This window comes from Simochromis diagramma, unplaced genomic scaffold (assembly GCF_900408965.1).
Source record: "Simochromis diagramma unplaced genomic scaffold, fSimDia1.1 OVJJ01000371.1, whole genome shotgun sequence".
Taxonomy (NCBI): domain Eukaryota; kingdom Metazoa; phylum Chordata; class Actinopteri; order Cichliformes; family Cichlidae; genus Simochromis; species Simochromis diagramma.
This window is the reverse complement of record NW_024386920.1, coordinates 1,557,259-1,577,027: the sequence shown is the minus strand read 5'-3', so window position 1 is coordinate 1,577,027 and position 19,769 is coordinate 1,557,259. Positions and strand designations below refer to the sequence as shown.

The window sequence follows — 19,769 nt, the reverse complement described above, 5'->3', positions numbered from 1 at the left end:
CTTGGTCAAAGCTGAATGCATGGAACCTTTTACTTTCTTTTTCACCACTTATATTATGTTTCTATCTGTATAGATATGATTGAAAGCCAAATTTCTTTATGGAAATGTTTTAAATGTAGTGGATACTGATTGTTGTTGCATATACGTAAGAGGAGTTTTGCTCCAACATTTGTCTTTTCCAAATGTTGGAGCAGGAATTAAGACTCAACAAATCAGGCAACATTTTTCCAACTTGGTGAGCCCATACGACCTGTTGCTTCAGTTTCCCATTCTTTGCTGACGTGAGTGACACTCAGTGTGTGATCTTCTGTTATTAACCGTGTACAGTAAACAAGCAGGATAAAGTACAATTTGTTTGCTTTTTAGACTTTGCATGTCTGGAAAGTTGTTTTTTTTAACAAGAAATTTACATTGAAAGGAACACTTTATTTGGACTGGTGTAATCAGTTCCCAAGATCAAGGCCATATGTTATGGAATATTATACAGTAGATGGCCCTGTAATGTCTGAATATCCAGCACATTGCATATAAAGCTGTGTAACGATGGTGTTGTCTGTCACATGAAATTCTAACGGCAGCCACAATAAATATGAGCGATCGTGGCTCAAGAGTTGGGAGTTTGCCTTGTAATAGGAAGGTTGCCGGTTCGAGCCCCGGCTTGGACAGTCTCGGTCGTTGTGTCCTTGGGCAAGACACTTCACCCGTTGCCTACTGGTGGTGGTCAGAGGGCCCGGTGGCGCCAGTGTTCGGCAGCCTCGCCTCTGTCATTGTGCCCCAGGGTGGCTGTGGCTACATGTTGCTTGCCATCTCCAGTGTGTGAATGTGTGTGTGAATGGGTGGATGACTGGATGTGTAAAGCGCTTTGGGGTCCTTAGGGACTAGTAAAGCGCTATACAAACACAGGCCATTTACCATTTAAAGTTTAAAGCTGTATATGTGTGATTTGTTTGTGTTTATTATCTCTCCCCCAGACTGCACTTGGTATTTCCAATAGTTTGGAGCCAAACTGGCAAAGCAGACTCCTTTCATGGTCACGTTGTTGGGGGAATGCACCAAGTGTGATGAGAGAAGGGAAGATTTGGGAGATGGGTTTATTTTAAGGATCATTTTAGGAATCACTACAGTTGTCTTTTGGATAAGAGGTAAAGCACTGCAATATGTTCATTTTGTATGCAATTGTTTATTTCCTGCAGTTGGATGAGTTACTGTTTATATGGGGTTCAGCTCCTCTCATTGAGTGAGGCAGTTTTGTTGAAAAGGCGACAAAGCTGGACTGCTGGGGCAAAGTGGGGATGGTTGAGTTAACACTGCAATTATTTTTCATTTTTGTTTATTTATTTATTTTTTGTTGCTTCAGTTTTTTCTCTATTTTAATCAGTGCACTGAAAATATACTGTACTAATCCACAAAAGCCTGGACTCTTGAACAGTTTAAAAGTCTGTCATTTCAGACTTTCACACAAATAAATAGTGATTGGATGATTTGTGAAAATAATGGAAGTTTACAGGTGAAACTTGCCTCTTATGACAGAATGTTAAAAACATTGTTATAAAATTGTGTAACAGGCTTATTTGGTTCATTCAGTTATTTGCACATGGCCTGGATCAAAACCATTAAACTACGAATATACAAATCATAGAAGTCCTTGGGGTGAAACAGAAAGGTAACACCACACATTAGAGTTTTTGTAATTTCCATGTTTTGATTTCCTTGGAATAATAGCCTGAAACTGATGACTTTCTATGCCTCTAACGCTTCTCTCTTTGTGCATCTCATTACAAAATGCAGCACATTTTACATCCTAGTGATATCTGTTTCCCTTCTCCCCTCACATATTTTGCACTTCTGAGAAGGAACACCCTAAAATACAGGGTGGGCCATTTAAATGGATACACCGTAATAACATGGGAATGGTTGGTGATATTAAAGTCCTGTTTGTGGCACATTAGTATATGTGAGGGGGCAAACTCTTCAAGATGGGTGGTGACCATGGTGGCCATTTAGAAGTCGGCCATCTTGGATACAACTTGCATTGAAATCTGCTGCAATGACCCAGTTACTGCATTCACCAGCTATCAACACAATTTCGATCCGCTCCTCATGTGTTAACCTCTTCGACATGTCAATGGCTGTGAACAAAGAGGAACTTGTAAATAACTCATGAAAGAATAAAGTTATGTTGAAACCAAGCACACCGTTGTTTTTCTTGTGACATTACCAATAAGTTTGATGTGTCACATGGCCCTCTTCCTATTGAAAAAACAAAAGTTGTATCCAAGATGGCCGACTTCTAAATGGCCACCATGGTCACCACCCATCTTGAGGAGTTTGCCCCCTCACATATACTAATGTGCCACAAACAGGACTTTAATATCACCAACCATTCCCATGTTATTACGGTGTATCCATATAAATGGCCCACCCCGTACATCCTCTAATCTCTCCATGTAGCCCTGTGCATGGCCTCTACTGTGTTCATAAAACAAAGCACCACAGTAGGAAGGGGAGCAAGGTTAAATGCTCATTTGATCAGTAGAGCAACTGGATGCTGATCTCGAGGGACGCACATGCACACACATTAATTTCTATAAATGCAGACCTGTTAAAGGCATTACACTAAATCAAGTAAGACTTTGAATTCTCTTTCATCTGTCAGATTGATACAGCTTATTTTTTCAAAAATGGGATCACCATTTCTCCATAGTGCAACTCATTTGATTGCAGACGAACCTTTTGAACTAATCAATACAGCACTGATTGTCTGTAGAAAGCACTCAGAGTGAATTGATTATATGGTGACATTGGGATTGACTTCTGCAGAATATGCATGGAAGTGCTTTTTAGCCATGCGCATGGTGAGGCTTAAAAGGAAGGCTAATGCTGGCCAATCACTTGGTCAATCAGTTTGTTCCAGAGAGCGGAGTGAAATGTCTCTGATAATTTCTACTGACTTCCCTGACGTTTTCGTTTTGCTTTTAATGTCTCCAAAAGGGTTTGACAGTTTCTGATAAATTTGGCATAGGAGTTGATTCCTAGAGGAAAAATCCTTTTGACTTTGGTGATCCCTTGACTTTTTCATCTAGCCCTACAAACATGCCAAACATTTACATATCCTTTTAAATATCAGATGGACTGCTGTGAAAACTAGGCTGCGTCAAAGTATAGCCTCAAAAAACAGCAAGCGTGGCTCAGTGCCCGTCAGTGCTGTTATCTTCTCTTTCATCTTCTTATTTTATTCCTCACTGACCTGGATTTCAATGCAACATTTAAATGTTTCATGTTTAGAACGTTTTATAACAGCTTTCCTGCTACTCCATGAAAACAGGAAAAAGGGGACCCATTGAATGCCTCTCAAGCTATACTATGAAATAGTAGAGTGAAATTGCCCCATTAATATCTTCTCATTTGTTTGTGGTAGTTTCATATGATTAAGCCTAGACACTGCAGTGGTTATTGCATCTGCCCAGATTCTTTTTTTCAAAACATACCAAACAAACAGAACGAGGGTAAAAAATAATTCACAAACCACAGTGGTGCTATATATACAGCAGTTGTTTTGTTTGCTCTCAATTTCGACAGCCCTATTAAAGATTAATATCAGTCTGTACATGCTCCAGATAGCTTTTCTTTACATTCTTTAATTCTCACTCGCTTTTGCAACTTTGTACTTTTGTGTTGCTCGAAGCAACAACTCCACCTCATTGTCAGTCCATTTCAAGACGGTCCTTTTCCTCGACATTTTGCCCCGACGTTTCCGGAAAGTAAATAAACAGCAGACAGAAATCACGCAGGTCGAATTGTCTTACGTTTCACGTGTGCGCAATACAGGAACGTAAGCGTTTTCTGTCTTTTCAGTGTGGATGAACAACTGTTCAGAAATGATTGAAAACAATAGTGTGGATGCAGAGGGCCCAGGGCCTTCTTATTGTGAGGTGACACCACCGTGCTGCCCATAACAGTGTACGGTTTATAGGATAATGCTAACGAGATCAGAACTTGTGTTTACAAGATTGTATTTGTAATATCTAATTAAGAATGCAATATTATTTGTCTCTCACTTTAAGACAAAGATGCAGTCTAATATAATGATGCGAATGGTTGAATGCTGTTCTAACGTGCCAGAACTAAAACCCCTTTCACTTGAGTATCATTCAGCCAGGTGTGGCATTTAACATTTTATGTCTTTTACCCACATCTCTGAAAATCTCTCGACACATCGGTGGCTCCCCCTGCCCCACTTACTAAGATGAACAAAACACTTTGGAAGGTTGTGAGTCAAGAAGTTTGGGAAAATGACTCACTGCTGTAACGGTTCAGATTTGTGAGTGATGCAATGACTGATGGTCAGCCTAGGGCTGATTTTTTTTTGTCAGAGATTTGTTTCATAGCAATGAGTTTCCAGCAGGATCTCATGGACAGCAGCCATAGTGCCTAATTGCAGTTCAACAAGAGGAAATAGGAAGCTGCAGAACAGTCTGATGTGGATGATCAGGCATGAGTTTGACATTTTATGCTTTATAAAATTCCAGTTCAAACACGCACGATTTCATAAAAATTGGATGAATAGTTTAGGGAGATTGGTCTCCTGAAAATGAGCATCTACCTCTTTTTTTCTGGGATTTTGGCCAGTATTAAGGTGTTGAAGTGGATTTTAACTCATTTGGTCTGTGACCTAGTAACAAATCAGGAAAACTAGAGGCAGCCAACATTTTTTTTAAATATCATTTCCAGTTTCAGTGACCCAACATTAACCAAATCTAGCTTAATTAGTGTCAGAAGCATTTTAGAAAAGCACATTCCTTTGGCTAAACCAGTACGGTGGAATGTTCCCATGACGACTGAGGGAGACCTAAAAATAATAAGCTGAGGACTCTTGAGGACAGTGCATTTAATGATGGTTGAAGTGCAGTATGAGGAAGATAAGGTGAGAGATGATGGCAAATCAACAGTTAGGCGTGGGTACCAAGGAACAAGGTCTATTATGATTTGAAGAGAGAAAATGAAGTGGGACAAAGTGGATGGCTTTGAACATTAATAGCTGTTGGATAGACGAAAGCAGGATGGATGTGGGATGGGTGGATTTTGCCTTGAAAGGGAGTACAGGCTATTAGAATGGAATGATGACATTAGGAACATACACATAATGAGAGGAAAATCTAAGGAGAACACCCTTGAGGCTCAATTTACTATAATCCTTATCCGTAAAGCTACAGGGCTGTAGATGGTAAAGGGGTATAGACAGTAAGATGAAAACATGCACAATTTAATCTAAATGGAGGGTCTCAGATGCCAAGTACTTAACAGTGCCAGTCAATGCTCATCTTATGTGTTTTATGCCTGTCTCCATGATAATAATCAGATCTGTTTGCCACTGGCTTTGGTTAAATGAGCCTCTAAACCTTACTGGCCAAAACAATTTTTTTATTTTAGAAACTGGGATTCAGAGGAATACATCACTGGATTTATGTTTTGCCAGATTGTGGGATGACAAGTGGAAAGTACTTACTTTGATGATGTGAATGAGCTCCATTTCCAGTTTCCATTGCACTTTTCAGTTTCACTACTGCTTGGAGATTATTCCATAAATTTTCCATGCAGACTATGGTCGACTTTTGAAATCTGCTAGTAACCAAAGCAACTGCATGGAAGTTTTCTGAGCAGGATATAGCTCTTTCCAGAGGTATACAGTGTATACAGTGCGACTGCTAGCAACCTCGAGAAAACACTGGCCAACCAGTCAAGGAATACACATTTTTCCCAAGCAAACTGAGCTATCAGCATCAACCTCAAGTAACCAGTCACCAAAAATGTGTAGGGGAATACACCTTTTTTTTTTTTTCAAGTGGCAGGTGGTTGTCATATTAACCAAGTGGTCTCTAGGTATGTGTGACTAGAGGCTTAGATAGACTTACCAATAACGTTACATTTTTTCAGTCCATGCTACAGAGCGACTCTCACAGTACTTGTCAGGACATTGTATCCCAAATCATTCTGATATTCATTGTTACTTTCTAAAATTTATGTTCACTGCGAACATGACTCAGCCCATCTCAGCAGGGTAAACTGTAATCACTGATTGCAGAATTGATTATGGTGCATCCACATAATTGCTTTCATATTATAAAGAGAGTCAAGCCCCTATTGTGTCTATAAAATAGACCTTAATGATGAGAGCACAGATTAAGCTACTTTGTGTTGTCTCCTTTTTTGTTTGTCATTGGTTAAATGGAAGAAAAAGTTATTAATGCTCTCCTTTGAAAGGTATTATAGCCCTTCAACACTTTAAAAAAGATTAACTCTTATGACAACTAAGACTTCAGGATAAACATTAACCTAAGATCAAAGCTTTTTAAATTCTCTTTTTCATGGATGCCTGGACATTGTGCTTCGTTGCTTCTATGCATGGAAGAATGGCTACATTGATCATTTTACTGGATTTACAATCATTTGCACTGCTGTTATTTCTTAATGGTTCCATGCTCAGTTCAAAAGTCTCCATCTGTTATGGTATGGGAGGGCATTACTGCTTATAGATTTGGCAGATTACACATCTGGAAAGTCACCAACAATAATGAAAGGTATGTATAAGTGTTATAGCAACATAAGCTGCCATCCAGACATCCTTTTCAGGGAAGACCTTGCATATTTCAACAAGACAGGGTCAAACACCATACCACTGCTAATTAAAAGAGTTTGGGCAAGATTCTGACCTCCTCGCAGTGTGAATGTATGTGGATATTAGACAGAAAGTACTTATGCGTAGAAAAAAGTGTTTGCATGAATTTGTGTGAGGCATGTTGTATAAAGAAATTTGAGTGGTTAAGCAGAATATAAAATACCTATATAAGAATCAGTCCATTTACCAAACAAAGATCAAAAAATGAAAAACATAACAAGGAGAACTGAGGCCTGTTGAGTAGCTGAATCCTATCAGACAAGAATAGGAAACATTGTTCTCCTGAAAGTCCAGCAACTGGTCTCCGCAGTTCCCAGAGATTTCTAGACTGTTGTTAAAAGAAAGGCGGATGCTACACTTTTTTTTTAGATGTGTTGCTGTCATCAAATTCAAAATGATCTTTTTCTTTTAATGGTACATTTTATCAGTTTAAACATTTGATATGCTTTTTTGACATATTGTCAAAATTGCACCTGGAGATAAAGACATTAGGGTCCAGAACAAGCAGACTACGAGTCACCAAAACCATTATGAAACATTCTCTGGAGACCATGAATGTCAGTCCAAATACTTCTGGAAAGTGATTGCTGTGTGTTACATAGATGTGTTGTGTAACATTATTAAGGCCTGAGGGAGTGAAGGTGAAAGTGGGCTTAACATACAGTTCACTCAGTTTCTTTAAAACAAGGTAAAAAGAGAAACCAAGAGAAAGTAAAGATAACATCATCTTGATTTTTAAGTAATAGTAAATGGACTGGTTCTTACATAGCACTTTTCCACACTGTCTGAGGATTTGAAGCTCTGTATACAACTTACCCATTCAGACTCATTCATACGTGCACTTTTTTACAGCCAACCTTCCGATTAGTAGAGAACTTATAACTTGCTCTACCTCCTGAGCTACGGCCAGAGCGTTGTAGTCTTTTCACAATTCTCCCTTGAACAAAGTGGTCTTGAGCAATAGTTCTCCAGGCTTTCTTAAGGTCCTTTTTCTTTGTACATTGGCTGCCATTTTCAGAGGATTGTTTCTTTTTGTTTGTTTATTAAGCCACTTAACTCTGACCTATGAGTCATGAGTCATAAAAAGGCACCAAACTCAAGGATGAACCAGTGTTACACAGAACTGGAAACGTAGCAAAGAAAAAACACAGTTTGTCTCCATTTATCAAAGATAAAACAGTTTGACAAGCATAACACATTGTTTTTGCTCCAACAAGATGATTCCAAGAAGTGCTATTAGCCAAAAACTTATCATATCCCAGCATGGTGTTCAGTGTGTCATTTGAACAAAATTAAGGAACTCGATAAGTGGAGGTCCAAAGAAGAAGTGCCAGGCCTAAAAACTAGTAGATATATATATGTGAAAGTAGCATCAATGGAAGAGTAGCTGTTAAGAAGGGACTGGAACCAGGAAAGAAGGCTGAGGTATGCAAAAATGCACAAGAGCATTTTTGGCATAAAACATTGCATGCAAACATGGCATAGAACATTATCAGCCATTGATTGGTCACCTCAGAGCATGAACCTCAACATTATTTAAGCAGTGTGGGATCATCTTGACTGAGTAGACATTCAAAGGCTGCTAACACCCCAAGAAGAGGTTTGAAACGACCTTCAGTAAGCCTGGAGAGCTATTCCTTAAGACTACTTAAAAAAATTTTGAAAAATATTTTTCCAGTGTGTTAGAATTGTACAAATCTTGTTTTACCTTGTGTACACAATTTACTTTGTCCCTTTCTGGCATATTTGTCACACTTTCAGATCATCAAATAGATTTTAATATTAGAGACAGATAACTCGAGTAGATACAAAAAGCCATTTTTAAATGATGATTTAAAATGCTATCTGAACTTGTGAAAAATTATTGTGTCTCTTTATTAGCTCATGAATTAACTAAGTACAGTTTAAAAAAATCAGTTTCACTACTGACAGCCAGGCCTGATTGCTGTCAGACTTATTGATTGAAGAAATCACCTAAACAGTTAAAGACATCATACAGCAGGATGGCAGTAGATAAAAAACTTCACCCCATCTAAAAGTAGTTACTAATCGATAAGCTCCTGCATGATTTGGACTATGTGATGCTGAAAAGTAATGATCCTGACATTAAACCCCAAACCACTGAGATCTTAGTACTTAATGAAGTACTTGTGATACCATTGGCCTTTAGGCTAGAGTTGCTGTAGTGCACTCTACACATAAATAGCATAATAACAACGGATCCCATAACCTTCTGCTGTAAACAAAAGAAGGAACAATGATCTTTGTAACTAAACTTTGTAAACTAAAAGCAGTATTGAATCTTTTTTTTAGCAACTGAATATGAAAGTTGCATGAACAATAGTATGAACACCATTATGCACGATTTCACAATCAGTGTGTTCTTTTTAAGTGGCTATGTTGAGAAGCTCGTGAAGTGATTTTTAATATGACAATCAAAGATGTTTTTAGAGCATCAGTTAGATACATTACAGCAAACTCAGTTAATGATTACATTGATTATATTCTTTGTTAATTATTTTACCCCTTTCATTAATCAGTACTATTTGTTTGAGAAGTAGAATTTATAAATGTAGCTTGAAATAAAACTCTGTATCAACAGAGTAAAAACTTTCATGTCTCTGTGCTAAAAATAGCTATAAGCTATAACTATTATCCACTTAGCTCATCACTCAAAAGAATGTAAGGATATGACAAGTAGTCTAAATGTGAAAAAATAAATGAATGCGAGTTAAATGGATAAATGTGAATTTATAAATGTGTGTGTGTGTTTTTAATTCAAGTTCTTTGCCACTAAGGTGTAGCTGACTGTAGTTTGTACTTTAAGTGTGGAAATAATTTATAATAGTTAGTAATTCTCTTTATAACACCAGTCATCTTATGCACAAGTTTGTAAATAGGTTGATTGTACATGTCCGTAGTTTGATTGGTTGCCTTTTTCTTCATTTTGTCAAAACTATTCTCAAGTCACTTCCACCTATTTAATATATTATATAGTGGTTGTTAGAGCCCAATCACAATAGGATTTTTAAGACTGATGCTGATATCTGCTGATAGTTCTTTCTTTCAGAACTTATATGTAAAGATAGTCCCCTAACGTTTGTTATGAGTACTTAGTTTTTACTTACGCTGTCTAACTCAGATCAGCTAGTTGTGTTTTTGTGTGTTTCAAACACATGTTCTGGAAATTTGTAGAGGGCCTTCTGGTGGACAAACTACACAACATCAACATGGTTGAAGAGTTTTTCCATGTTTTCTTTACTTTTTACATTTTAATTTTTCGCCCATTATAAATGCAGATACTAATACATTTCCAAACAGCTAATATTGGACTATTTGTTAGGCTTCAGTTGATGTAAGATAAATAGTGGTGAACAGAGTTTGAAATGTAATTGGTTGACCGTGCTTGAATTCTCATTCACATAACAAATGCAAAGATTGTGCACCTGAGGCTTGATATCTGTGTGCAGCAAAAGCGTTTCCACTCACTGCACTTTGACTTTGGATTGCTGCTGTAATATTTAGAAAGCTCACTGGGCTTAATTTAATTGGCACAAAACTATATAATGTTCTCCAGATTGCAAAATTGCATTCTTTTTACTCGGGGAATGGAAATTGAATGTGATGAGACCTAGTGTTGAAGATGAAAAAAGAAAAATGTCTGGTGTGATTATGGCTTATGCTGCTGGTGCAACTAGGCGTGAGGTCAAGTTGTCAAAATGAGCCAAGCCTCTAAGAAGTTTCCAAGTTAACAGAGGAGCAAACGAAAAGGTCCTACTTTTTGAGTTATCACTAGAACCAGTTGCTTTTGCTTAGCAACCAGATTGCTTAAAACTACCAGTTATAATTGGAAAGCAATTGAAGTGGAACAGCAGAGAAAGGGAGCTTCTTTTGTAATCAGCAATCAGGCTGCTGCTGGTATAATCATACACATTTAAAACCAGTGCCCCCATTAAGTTCAGTGCCGTGGCCCCTGTAATCAGTTTCACTGGCAAAACCCTTCTTCTCATTAAGTTTTTCCAGTTAGAAGAAGAGGAAAAAACTTCAGTCATACATGTGAGTGTATCAAATTGGTCATTCTTCTTCAACCAAGAAGTCAGCCAATCATTTGCATTATATAGGGTAACTAAAAGAAAATTCTAACATTACAATAAAAAGTTGCTGAAATGTTGCTGCCTTTTAACATTTTGAGGTCTAAGTCATCACTGGTGTTAAATCCTGATTCTAACCCTTCCCTTAGGGCTGGGATTAGTATGGAGGTCTTTGATAAACATCATCAGGATCCAACATGGCTAAAAACATGGTGTGAGTTTGGAAATGATCAGTTAGATCATGTAAAGAAGGCCTGATTGCATTAATGAATGCTGTAGATCTGCTCTTCTTCTTTTTTAAGGGTTTCTTTGGTTGTTTTTGTAATGAGTGTATTGTACTGTATTACCACTGAAATAACTTTCATTTCATTAAATGCCATATTGTTCAACTGGATTTTTAGTTTGGTTCAATTTCTCACTAGGTTTCTTTCTGGCTTCTTTTTAAACCGTAGACATAATTTTTTACTGTCATGGGTACAAAGAAATGCAATTTATATTCTTTTAAATTGAGCTTTCTTTTTATATCCTCATAACTTTGTTCCCTCTCCATGGTGCTGCTGACTGGGGATTCAGTTTGAAAGCTGCTGCACTCAGAATAAATGGCATTTCTGTCATGAAAGCTTTAAAAGTAAGTGCAGATAGTTTTTGACTGCCAATCTGAAAGTGGCAAGAAATCACATTTAGGCAAATGGATAAAATAACGTGTTTGAGTGTGTCAGACAGGTTATAGTGTAGATGGAAAATAGAATGGGATCTTTTTGATGAGTAAGAAATGATCATTTGTCACTTTCAGTCACTTGATTGCTGCAAAGCTCGGATAGTTCAACACAAATAAGACAAAACCTTTTATCTCCCAGGATTCTAGTCAACTTTGGCATTGTTATACAAACCTGACAATGCTTGATAAGCACCTCTACATAACTTCAACAGGGGTCTCCAAGACAAAAAAAAGTGCTTCGGCAACTTTTCAGTGATGCACAATAGAAGCTGAATATGTGTTGTGTTCACACACATTAAGCTTGAAAAGCTGCACTGCTGTGTGCTGCTCTCTCTGTCTGGACTTTGACAGCTTATACAAACAGACTAAGGTACTGAATACTGGACAATTACACACAGTGACAATGGCAGCACACATATCCACACATGCACCAATAAAACTTGGGGAACTTCAAAAGAATTCAATTGCAGTTTTAAGTGCTGTTAACATTGATGTTCACTGTTAATTATTATGCACCATTTGTTACTGAAGATCTTCAGACTGGAGTGTTGTGTCTTGATGTTATGAATGATCAGAGAAATGCTTCAAATAGGCAATTCAGGTGACCTGAAAGAATTTGAAAAGATCAGTGTCGCTGCCAACAGAGTTTCATCTGCCATGCTGCGACCGAAAAGAAAAGAAGCAATAAAATGAAACCAACTAAAAAATCTCCATAAGATTAATCTGATATCAATAAATGATAGCCTCTATAGGTCACACTGTTTTGGATTTTATAAAACAGCTCTTGGGATTGAAGATTTTTAATGGAAAAACTTTGATTGATAGTTTTGTTTTATAACTTTCTATCTGCCAAGTTTAAATTTATGTCTTGATTGGCTTACACGGACAGCTTTACAGTACTGTGCAAAAGTCTTGTCATCCATTATTTCTTTAAAATGGAAAATTGGTGCATTGATTTATTAAAAACATACAAACATGATACAGGTTGTGGGAAACGAGCATTTGTACAATTCTGGTGAGTTGAAAGTCAATATTTGGCATCATCATCTTTATTTAGCATAGCCTGAACTGTCTTGGGCAAGCTTTCTTTTAATTTCTTTATGCAGTATTCAGGAATAGCTCTCCAGACTTCTTGAAGGATGTTGGCTGCCTTTTGTGCCATTCTCTGTCAAGATGATCTTACACTGCTTCAATAATGCTGAGGTTGTGGCTCTGGGGGCATCGCTCTATGCCTGAAAGTGTTCCATTATGTGTGTTTTTCTAAAAAAAAATGTTATCTAGGTATGGTTTTATCAGGTGGTGTATTGGCGTTGTATGAGTGATGAAAATCTGAGAGTACTCTTCTGTGTTGATATGCCGATCAATTTTAACACTGTCTGAAATGCAGCTCCAAACTCTGATAGAACTTCACTGTGTTTTACAGATAGCTGTAGACACTCACTGTTGTACCCATTACATATTGACAATGATTTGAACCAAAAATGTCAAATTTAGAGTCATCACTCCATAACACCTGTTGCCACCGATTTTTCACCCCAGTCATCATGTTTGGCATGCCTCAGTCTTTTCTCCCCATTTCTCTTTCTTAAGAATGCTTCTTGGAAGTCACCCTTCCACTCACAGCATTTCTGATAAGGCTTCAGTGAACAGTAGATGGATCAACTGCGTTTCCTTTTGGACATTTGTTGCTTAAATATGCAGAGTTTTTGATAAGTAGTTCTTTTTGCCTGTCATCCTATGTTTAACATATTGTAACAATTTAACAGTTGGTTATTTGCTAAATCGTCAGTTACAAATATACACAACACTAGTTCATCCCTTGAGTTGAGTGCAAGGATTTACTGTTGCAAGGACTGGACTGAAAATGAGTGAAAAAGCAGCCAAAATCCAAAGAACTTTGAAAGCACTTCTGAACACCTGAAGAACTATCACTTAAGACCACTAAAAAAAAAAAGCTTACAATAACGTTTGGCTCCTGTGAAAAACCTTAAGAAAAAAGTCCAGACCTCAACATTAGTGAAGCAGTGTAGGATCATCTTGACAGAGAATGGGACCAAAGACAGTCAGCATCCAACAGAGCTTTGAAAGTCCTTCAAGAAGCCTGGAGAACTATTCCTGAAGACTACTTCAGGAAATGAGAAGAAAACTTGCCTCGGAGTGTTCAGGCTGTGTTGAAGGATTGAATTGCCCTATATAATTTATTTCCATGAATTTCCATGTTTTATATGTTTATCATTTCATCATTTCCATTTTCCTAACAAAATATAAAGAATTGAGGGGTGACTCATGACTTTACAGCACTATAGGGCATCCTCCATCCTTTTCCTTTTCCCTCTAACCTGACAGCATTTTTGGACTGAAACCAAAAGTACACAAAAATCCAAGCTTCATATTCTTCTTCTTTTTTTAATTTTCCCCTTTGCCCTCTTTTTCTGTGTATTTCAGGTAATGCTGGCTGCTTCCTATTGGTCACTGCTGGCCCCAGCCATCGACATGGCGGAGGATTCTGGGAAGTACGGCTCATATGCTTTCGTGCCTGTGGCTGTAGGATTTACACTGGGGGCCGCGTTTGTTTACTTCGCTGACCTTGCCATGCCCTTCCTGGTAGGAACTCTGACACATACAGTATTCTATGTTTCCTGGAGAGCACAAAAAATACTCTTGTGGTGATGTGAATGTAGCAGGTGCTGATCAATTCTTAATGTCTGCTTATATGTATTCACGGTCACATTTCAAAGACTTATCACCACGCACGGGAGCAAGCTATTGATAATTCATGAGGGAAAGAAGAAGAAATGGAGGACATACTGTGGTGTGAATGTGAAGAATTGAGTTCCATGCGGAAATAAACAGAAATACCCACTTAACCTAGATAGGGTATATCTGAATTTGAAACCTTGAGGACTAGGTCAGTGAGGTTAATACAGATGAAATTTCTACAAGGGGCATAGAGTAGCATGGCAGTTTTCTTATAATTAAAGTATTGAAATTTAGTACATGCACACAGATATTCTATGATACAATAGCAGAGAACAGAGCTTTCTACTCACGAAAAAGTTGAATCTTGGCACAGATTTGCCACCCATATTCCTTTGAGAGGTCTGCAGAAATGCCTAATGTTACCTGAGGCAACACATACTTGTTAAAAGGACCAAGATTGTGTTTTGTTCCACTTTGCCTGCACTGGTCTTTTGTGTGGTTTAGATAATAGCATAATTGCTGCTGAGAGCAACTGCTGGTTGAAGAATAGAAAACATGACAGAGAAAATGAGTTTGGGCCAAAGCTAGTAGAATGCATCTCGGAGGATTAATCAATATAAAGTTCTTTGTTGCCTGCTTGGGAACTTTTGTAGATGATAGCTTTTGAAATACTTCACTGTTTGCATATTGATACACTTTTTTTTTGTGCCAAAGGCCAGCACACCTGTAAGCCTGATAGACCCAAGAAAAGGGCTTGTGTAACGTAACCATGAAAAACAAATCAAAGCAATATCATGGAACTGGTTCCATTAATGGAGACATTACCCTGACATTTATTACAGTTTCTTTCAGACTATGTTATTTGCATGCTTTTTTCCATAGACAATCAAATTATAAGCTTATTTTTTCTCTTTTTTTCTACTTCTTTCAATGGTATATAAATGACTGACACCTCAGTCAAAACAAACTTTAAGCGAACTTTTTAGCTAACTTTTAGGCTTAATAAAACTCTAAATGGGTAAATATAGAAATGGGTGATTTTAAAATGGGAGCTTAAATCATTTTTGGAGCTAGCATCAAGTTGTCATTAAAGGAATTGGATTTTTTGGAGCTTTCAATACTGGGAGTGCACTGAGCATAGATAGAGGAGGTAGATAAAGAAGAGATGCACACCAATCAGCCACAACATTAAACCACTGACCTGTGAAGTGAATGATATTGATCATCTCGTTAAAAGCCAGTGTTCTGCTTGACAGCTTCGGGTTCTGGCATTCAAGTGATTATCGCTTTGACATGTACAGCCCACCTAAACATTGGCAAGCACTATCCCGCGTTGGATCGACTCCCCCGGATGGCAGTGGCCCCACCCGCGGCAGATCCCATCATGCTTAAAACTGCTGGAGAACAACTCGAGAAACATGGCAAAGGTGTTGACCCAGCCTAATAACTGCCCAGATTGCAGCTTGAATGAGTGTCAGCAAGACATTTGGAAACAGACTTGATCCACTTGGCTATTGTCTTTATGCTTTAGTCTTCTTTTAGTCTTCGTCCCAAGAAGAATAGATTCACAGAATAAGTTAGATTCACACGAGTGCGACGTTTAGGACAGGAAAAGGTGTTCAAATAACTTCAGTCCAACAGATTTATAATGATGGAAAGCTTAATTCTGTAGCTGGTTTGTCATTTATTACTTTGTCAACTCAGCCTGTTTCTCATCTTTCTTTAAAAGAAACAGAGAGAATATGAATATGTGTAAAACATTGACAGAGATCTGCAAACCTCTACAAATTACAACAAAGATGATCTGTACAGCTGGACTTTTATTAACGATCCTTTAACCCTTTCCAAAAACGCCCATGTCTTGTTAATGCAGATTTTTGCAATCTCTAATGATACAAAAAACAGGTCTGAGCCTTCAGACATGCGCCAGCACAGGAATGTGGAGTGACAGTAGTGGAGTGGGGAGATGTGGGATGCAGCCACAACAGTCAGAGCAGCAGAGAACAGCTGTTGCCTTAAGCTCCTGCAGTCACACCAGGACAGAAGCAATCACTTGAATTACATATGAAGGAGTGCATAACGTCGCTGTCATGCACACTCATATAAGATGACACGCACTCGCATAAACACAGCGTACACGCATATCCCCGTGAGGATGACGAACAGTGAAAGCGAGGGTGATGAAAAGCATGCGTTCAAAGATTTGGTTGTGCGTCTTTGATCAAATCTACGATGCACATTTGAAAATGTAGAAAACACACAAGGGTTGTATTTTTAGGGTTTGATATTAAGACCATCAGTTAAGTTCAGATTTCATAACCTTCATTCAGTTATCAGCAGAGTTGTGTCATTGTGCAGGATAAAGCTTGACTGTTGTTGTGTGGCGTATTTGAACCTCATAATCCGATATTAAAACCTGGCAACTTGATGTGAGGGAAAGGTAATGAAGTTAGGGACCGTCTCAATACTAAGAAATCAGGGAAGAGTAATAGGCTGTATATAAATGATAGACATAGCCTCTGGGTTGGAAAATGGAAGCCACTGTGGAAGCACCTTAAAAGGCTTCAAACCTTCATTCTGTCAAACGGTGGATTGTATAAACGTCTACTGCAAAACAACCCAAAGCTCCCTTGATCTATGGCATCAGTATGTTTTCCTGATGGGTTTTTGTCTTAAGAGATAGCATACCTTGTGAATGAAAGGCCAATACTATTCTTCGCTTTCAAAGGGAGATCCACCCTCCAGTTTATGCAAAACCGCTCAGGCTTCACGAGAGGATTGTGGCCAATTGGTGATGTCAGCCATCTTTCAGATACAGCCTGCAGAATAAATGAGGGACATTAGAGAACAGTTTTTCTAATTTTCTTGTTTGTGCAAAAAAAGAAAAAATGCAAATGGTCACGGCAGGACAGTAGTATAACAGGGTAGTATAAAAAGGGTTTTTACTTTGAAAATTGAGCAGTTAAATGGCAGATATGACTGGACTTCCTGTTCTCCTCACCTGCTGTGTGCAGACTGACACATTGTCCCATTACTGCTACTGCAACTCCTTTTATTTTAGGATCATTTAACGGTGGTGAACGCTCCCATCCTAAATCAAATGAGATAAATGTTTCTCCTCCTGGAGGAAAAAAAATCATTTCTGTAAGACCAGGACAAAAAGCAATCTACTGCTTGGGAGAAGAGAAAAAAAAGAAACACCTAATGTTATAATTTACTGCCTGTCTTTCACTCCATCACTTCACCTCTTCGCATTTCAGCAGGGGCTAATTGGGCTGCTGACCTTCCTTTCCGTAAGCCACCCATGCAGCAGTTTAATACCTGTACTCCACTGGTAGTCTTAGTAATAGGGCAGGAGATAGCAAGTACAGCAATGGGCAAACAAAAACATTTCTCAGAGCTTCAGCAGGGACATGTTTGTGAAAAGAGTTCAGAGCTGTAAAGACTTTTTAATCTATTGTATTCTCGACACACCATAACACACAGAGTACATTGTAAACTGTAGATAGCTATCAACTAGACAACTCTTTTATGCGCTTGGAAACAACATGAAATACATCCTGGTGTTCTCCCAAGAACACTTTCATAATCTGGTCCTATTTCCTGCTGTAAGACTTATGATACATATATGTGTTCTGAGGTGGGCTCATCAAACTCTTGACAACTTTACAAACCTGCTTGTGGAAATGCAAATCCCAGAGATTTGTTAAAGCTTAAGCTTAATTTAACACTTCCTAATTACCATGTAAGACGACCTGCTGTGCTCGATTTGTGGGCGAGTTTTCTCTACAAACGTGGTCCCTAATTTCACATCATTAAATCCAGGAAATTAGCAGGTGGATACACAGCGTCCCTACCAGTGTTAGTATGAGCGTCAAGGGACCCAAAATAGATAGAAAATGGTTAGTCATAGAACTATAAATACAAAAAAAAAACCTTTTGCTAAAGCAAAGTGCTAGATAATTAGGTGGTGGGCATTCAAAAATCAGACACGGTGAGTGTTATTTCACATTTGAGTGGAATGGAAGACGGTGTTGAACAGCAGCTGTGATGCTGCCTGTTCTTTTTTAACTTCAGGTTTTTTTGTCAAATCTGGTCTATCGGAAAACAGATTAAATAAAAAACCTGAGTGTTGAAACCTTCAGTAAGATCTGGGGGATCATGAATGCAGTGGTTGAGTGGTTGTTTTGGATTAACTTGTCCTCTTAGATGGTGGGGCACTGATAACAAATGGAAAGTTCTTCAGCGTGATCACCCGTGATCACCGTTTGATGAAACGTCTTGATGCTGATGGGACTTGTTTTCCAGAATCCCATTCACAGGGCATGAAGGGTCAACGAGTGGTTTGATGAGTATGAAAATGATGTAACCCATATGCCCTGGCCTTTACACTCATTAGATTAGATAGTGGACAGTTGACAGCAACTTTCCCTTTCAATAAATGAGGGAATATTTTTTGGAAGAATGTTTTCATTGAATCCTTTTTTAAAACTATAATTTGAAACTATTGAGATTAATAGTCTCTTTTGTGAGTGTCCTTCACCCAGATGGGAAGCAGTATGTAGTGTCATATTAGATGTCATTAACCCTCATAAGACTGGCAATCTGCCCAGGATGTACCCTGGCTTGTACCCTATTGTAGCTGAGATAGGCTCCAACCCTACGTAACCCTGAGAAGAATAAGTGAAAGAGGATGGATGATGGAGAAGAAACTGTAGCTGCCAGAGAAAAGAGCATGCAGGTTCAAACCTAGAATAGTGCAAGTGAGCGTTCATGCTGCTTCTTTGCCTTGCTAATTGTGTTTGATAGTCTTAAGTGATGAGGCATTGAGTTGGCAGCATGTGGTGGTCCAGTACCCTAAAACATGTTTTTGAGTCTGTCAAACTGAATATTGTGAACAGTATTGGTGTAAACTGCCCCGCATGCCTGGACTGTTATGTCTTTAGCAAGTAAAGGTTTGGAGTTTCAGTCTGCAAGTGTTTAAAGCAATGTTTTTTAGCAGTTTCTAGTAGTTAGCTCGACCATCTGTCTTGCTGTTCCTGTTGTTCAATCTTACTGTAAAATGGACAGACTGCAGGATCTTTGAATGTCTTGGCAGTCATTTGTCTTCTGTTGATCTCAGCATACATAGAACCACAAGTGGACTTTTATTACATATCCTTTTTTACTTTTGACAAAATGTAGAAATCAATCAGATTTTCAGTCATTTAAAAGCGACGCAAAGAGCCCCCAAAGATCAATGACTCAGCATGACTCCTCTGATATGCTGTGTAGTCAATGGCTTCAAAAGATGACTAAGAGAGAGGCAAAGATACTGCCTTGTATCAAATTTATATTTTAGTGTCATTTATACTATGTGATAGCCAAACGTTTCCTACATCCAGTGTGTGAAATGATATTTGTGACAGGTAAATTACCGCCAGAGTCTTAAGTGTTTTCCAGCTCACTGATTTGCTTCTCTGTCTAGATTTCATAAGTGTTCTTTCCAGCCGCAGCAGACAAGTGAAGAGCTCCATAAAAGCCAGTATATCCAAGAACCCATAGTAAGTCCGTGTTGTATGTATCACCTGTTTGTGGTGCTCAG

The 19,769-nt window shown here is 38.3% G+C and overlaps 1 protein-coding gene across 3 annotated transcripts in view; it reads left to right on the top strand.

Annotated features, from left to right (window-relative positions):
- The window catches only part of LOC120736450 (zinc transporter ZIP11-like), a 157,781-nt gene that overhangs the window by 17,565 nt on the left and 120,447 nt on the right, over nt 1-19,769 (top strand). For all 3 annotated transcript variants that reach the window (XM_040036534.1, XM_040036533.1, XM_040036535.1), the window contains one exon: nt 13,931-14,089. In XM_040036534.1, the coding sequence (XP_039892468.1) occupies nt 13,931-14,089 (159 nt within the window). The remainder of the gene's footprint in view (nt 1-13,930; nt 14,090-19,769) is intronic.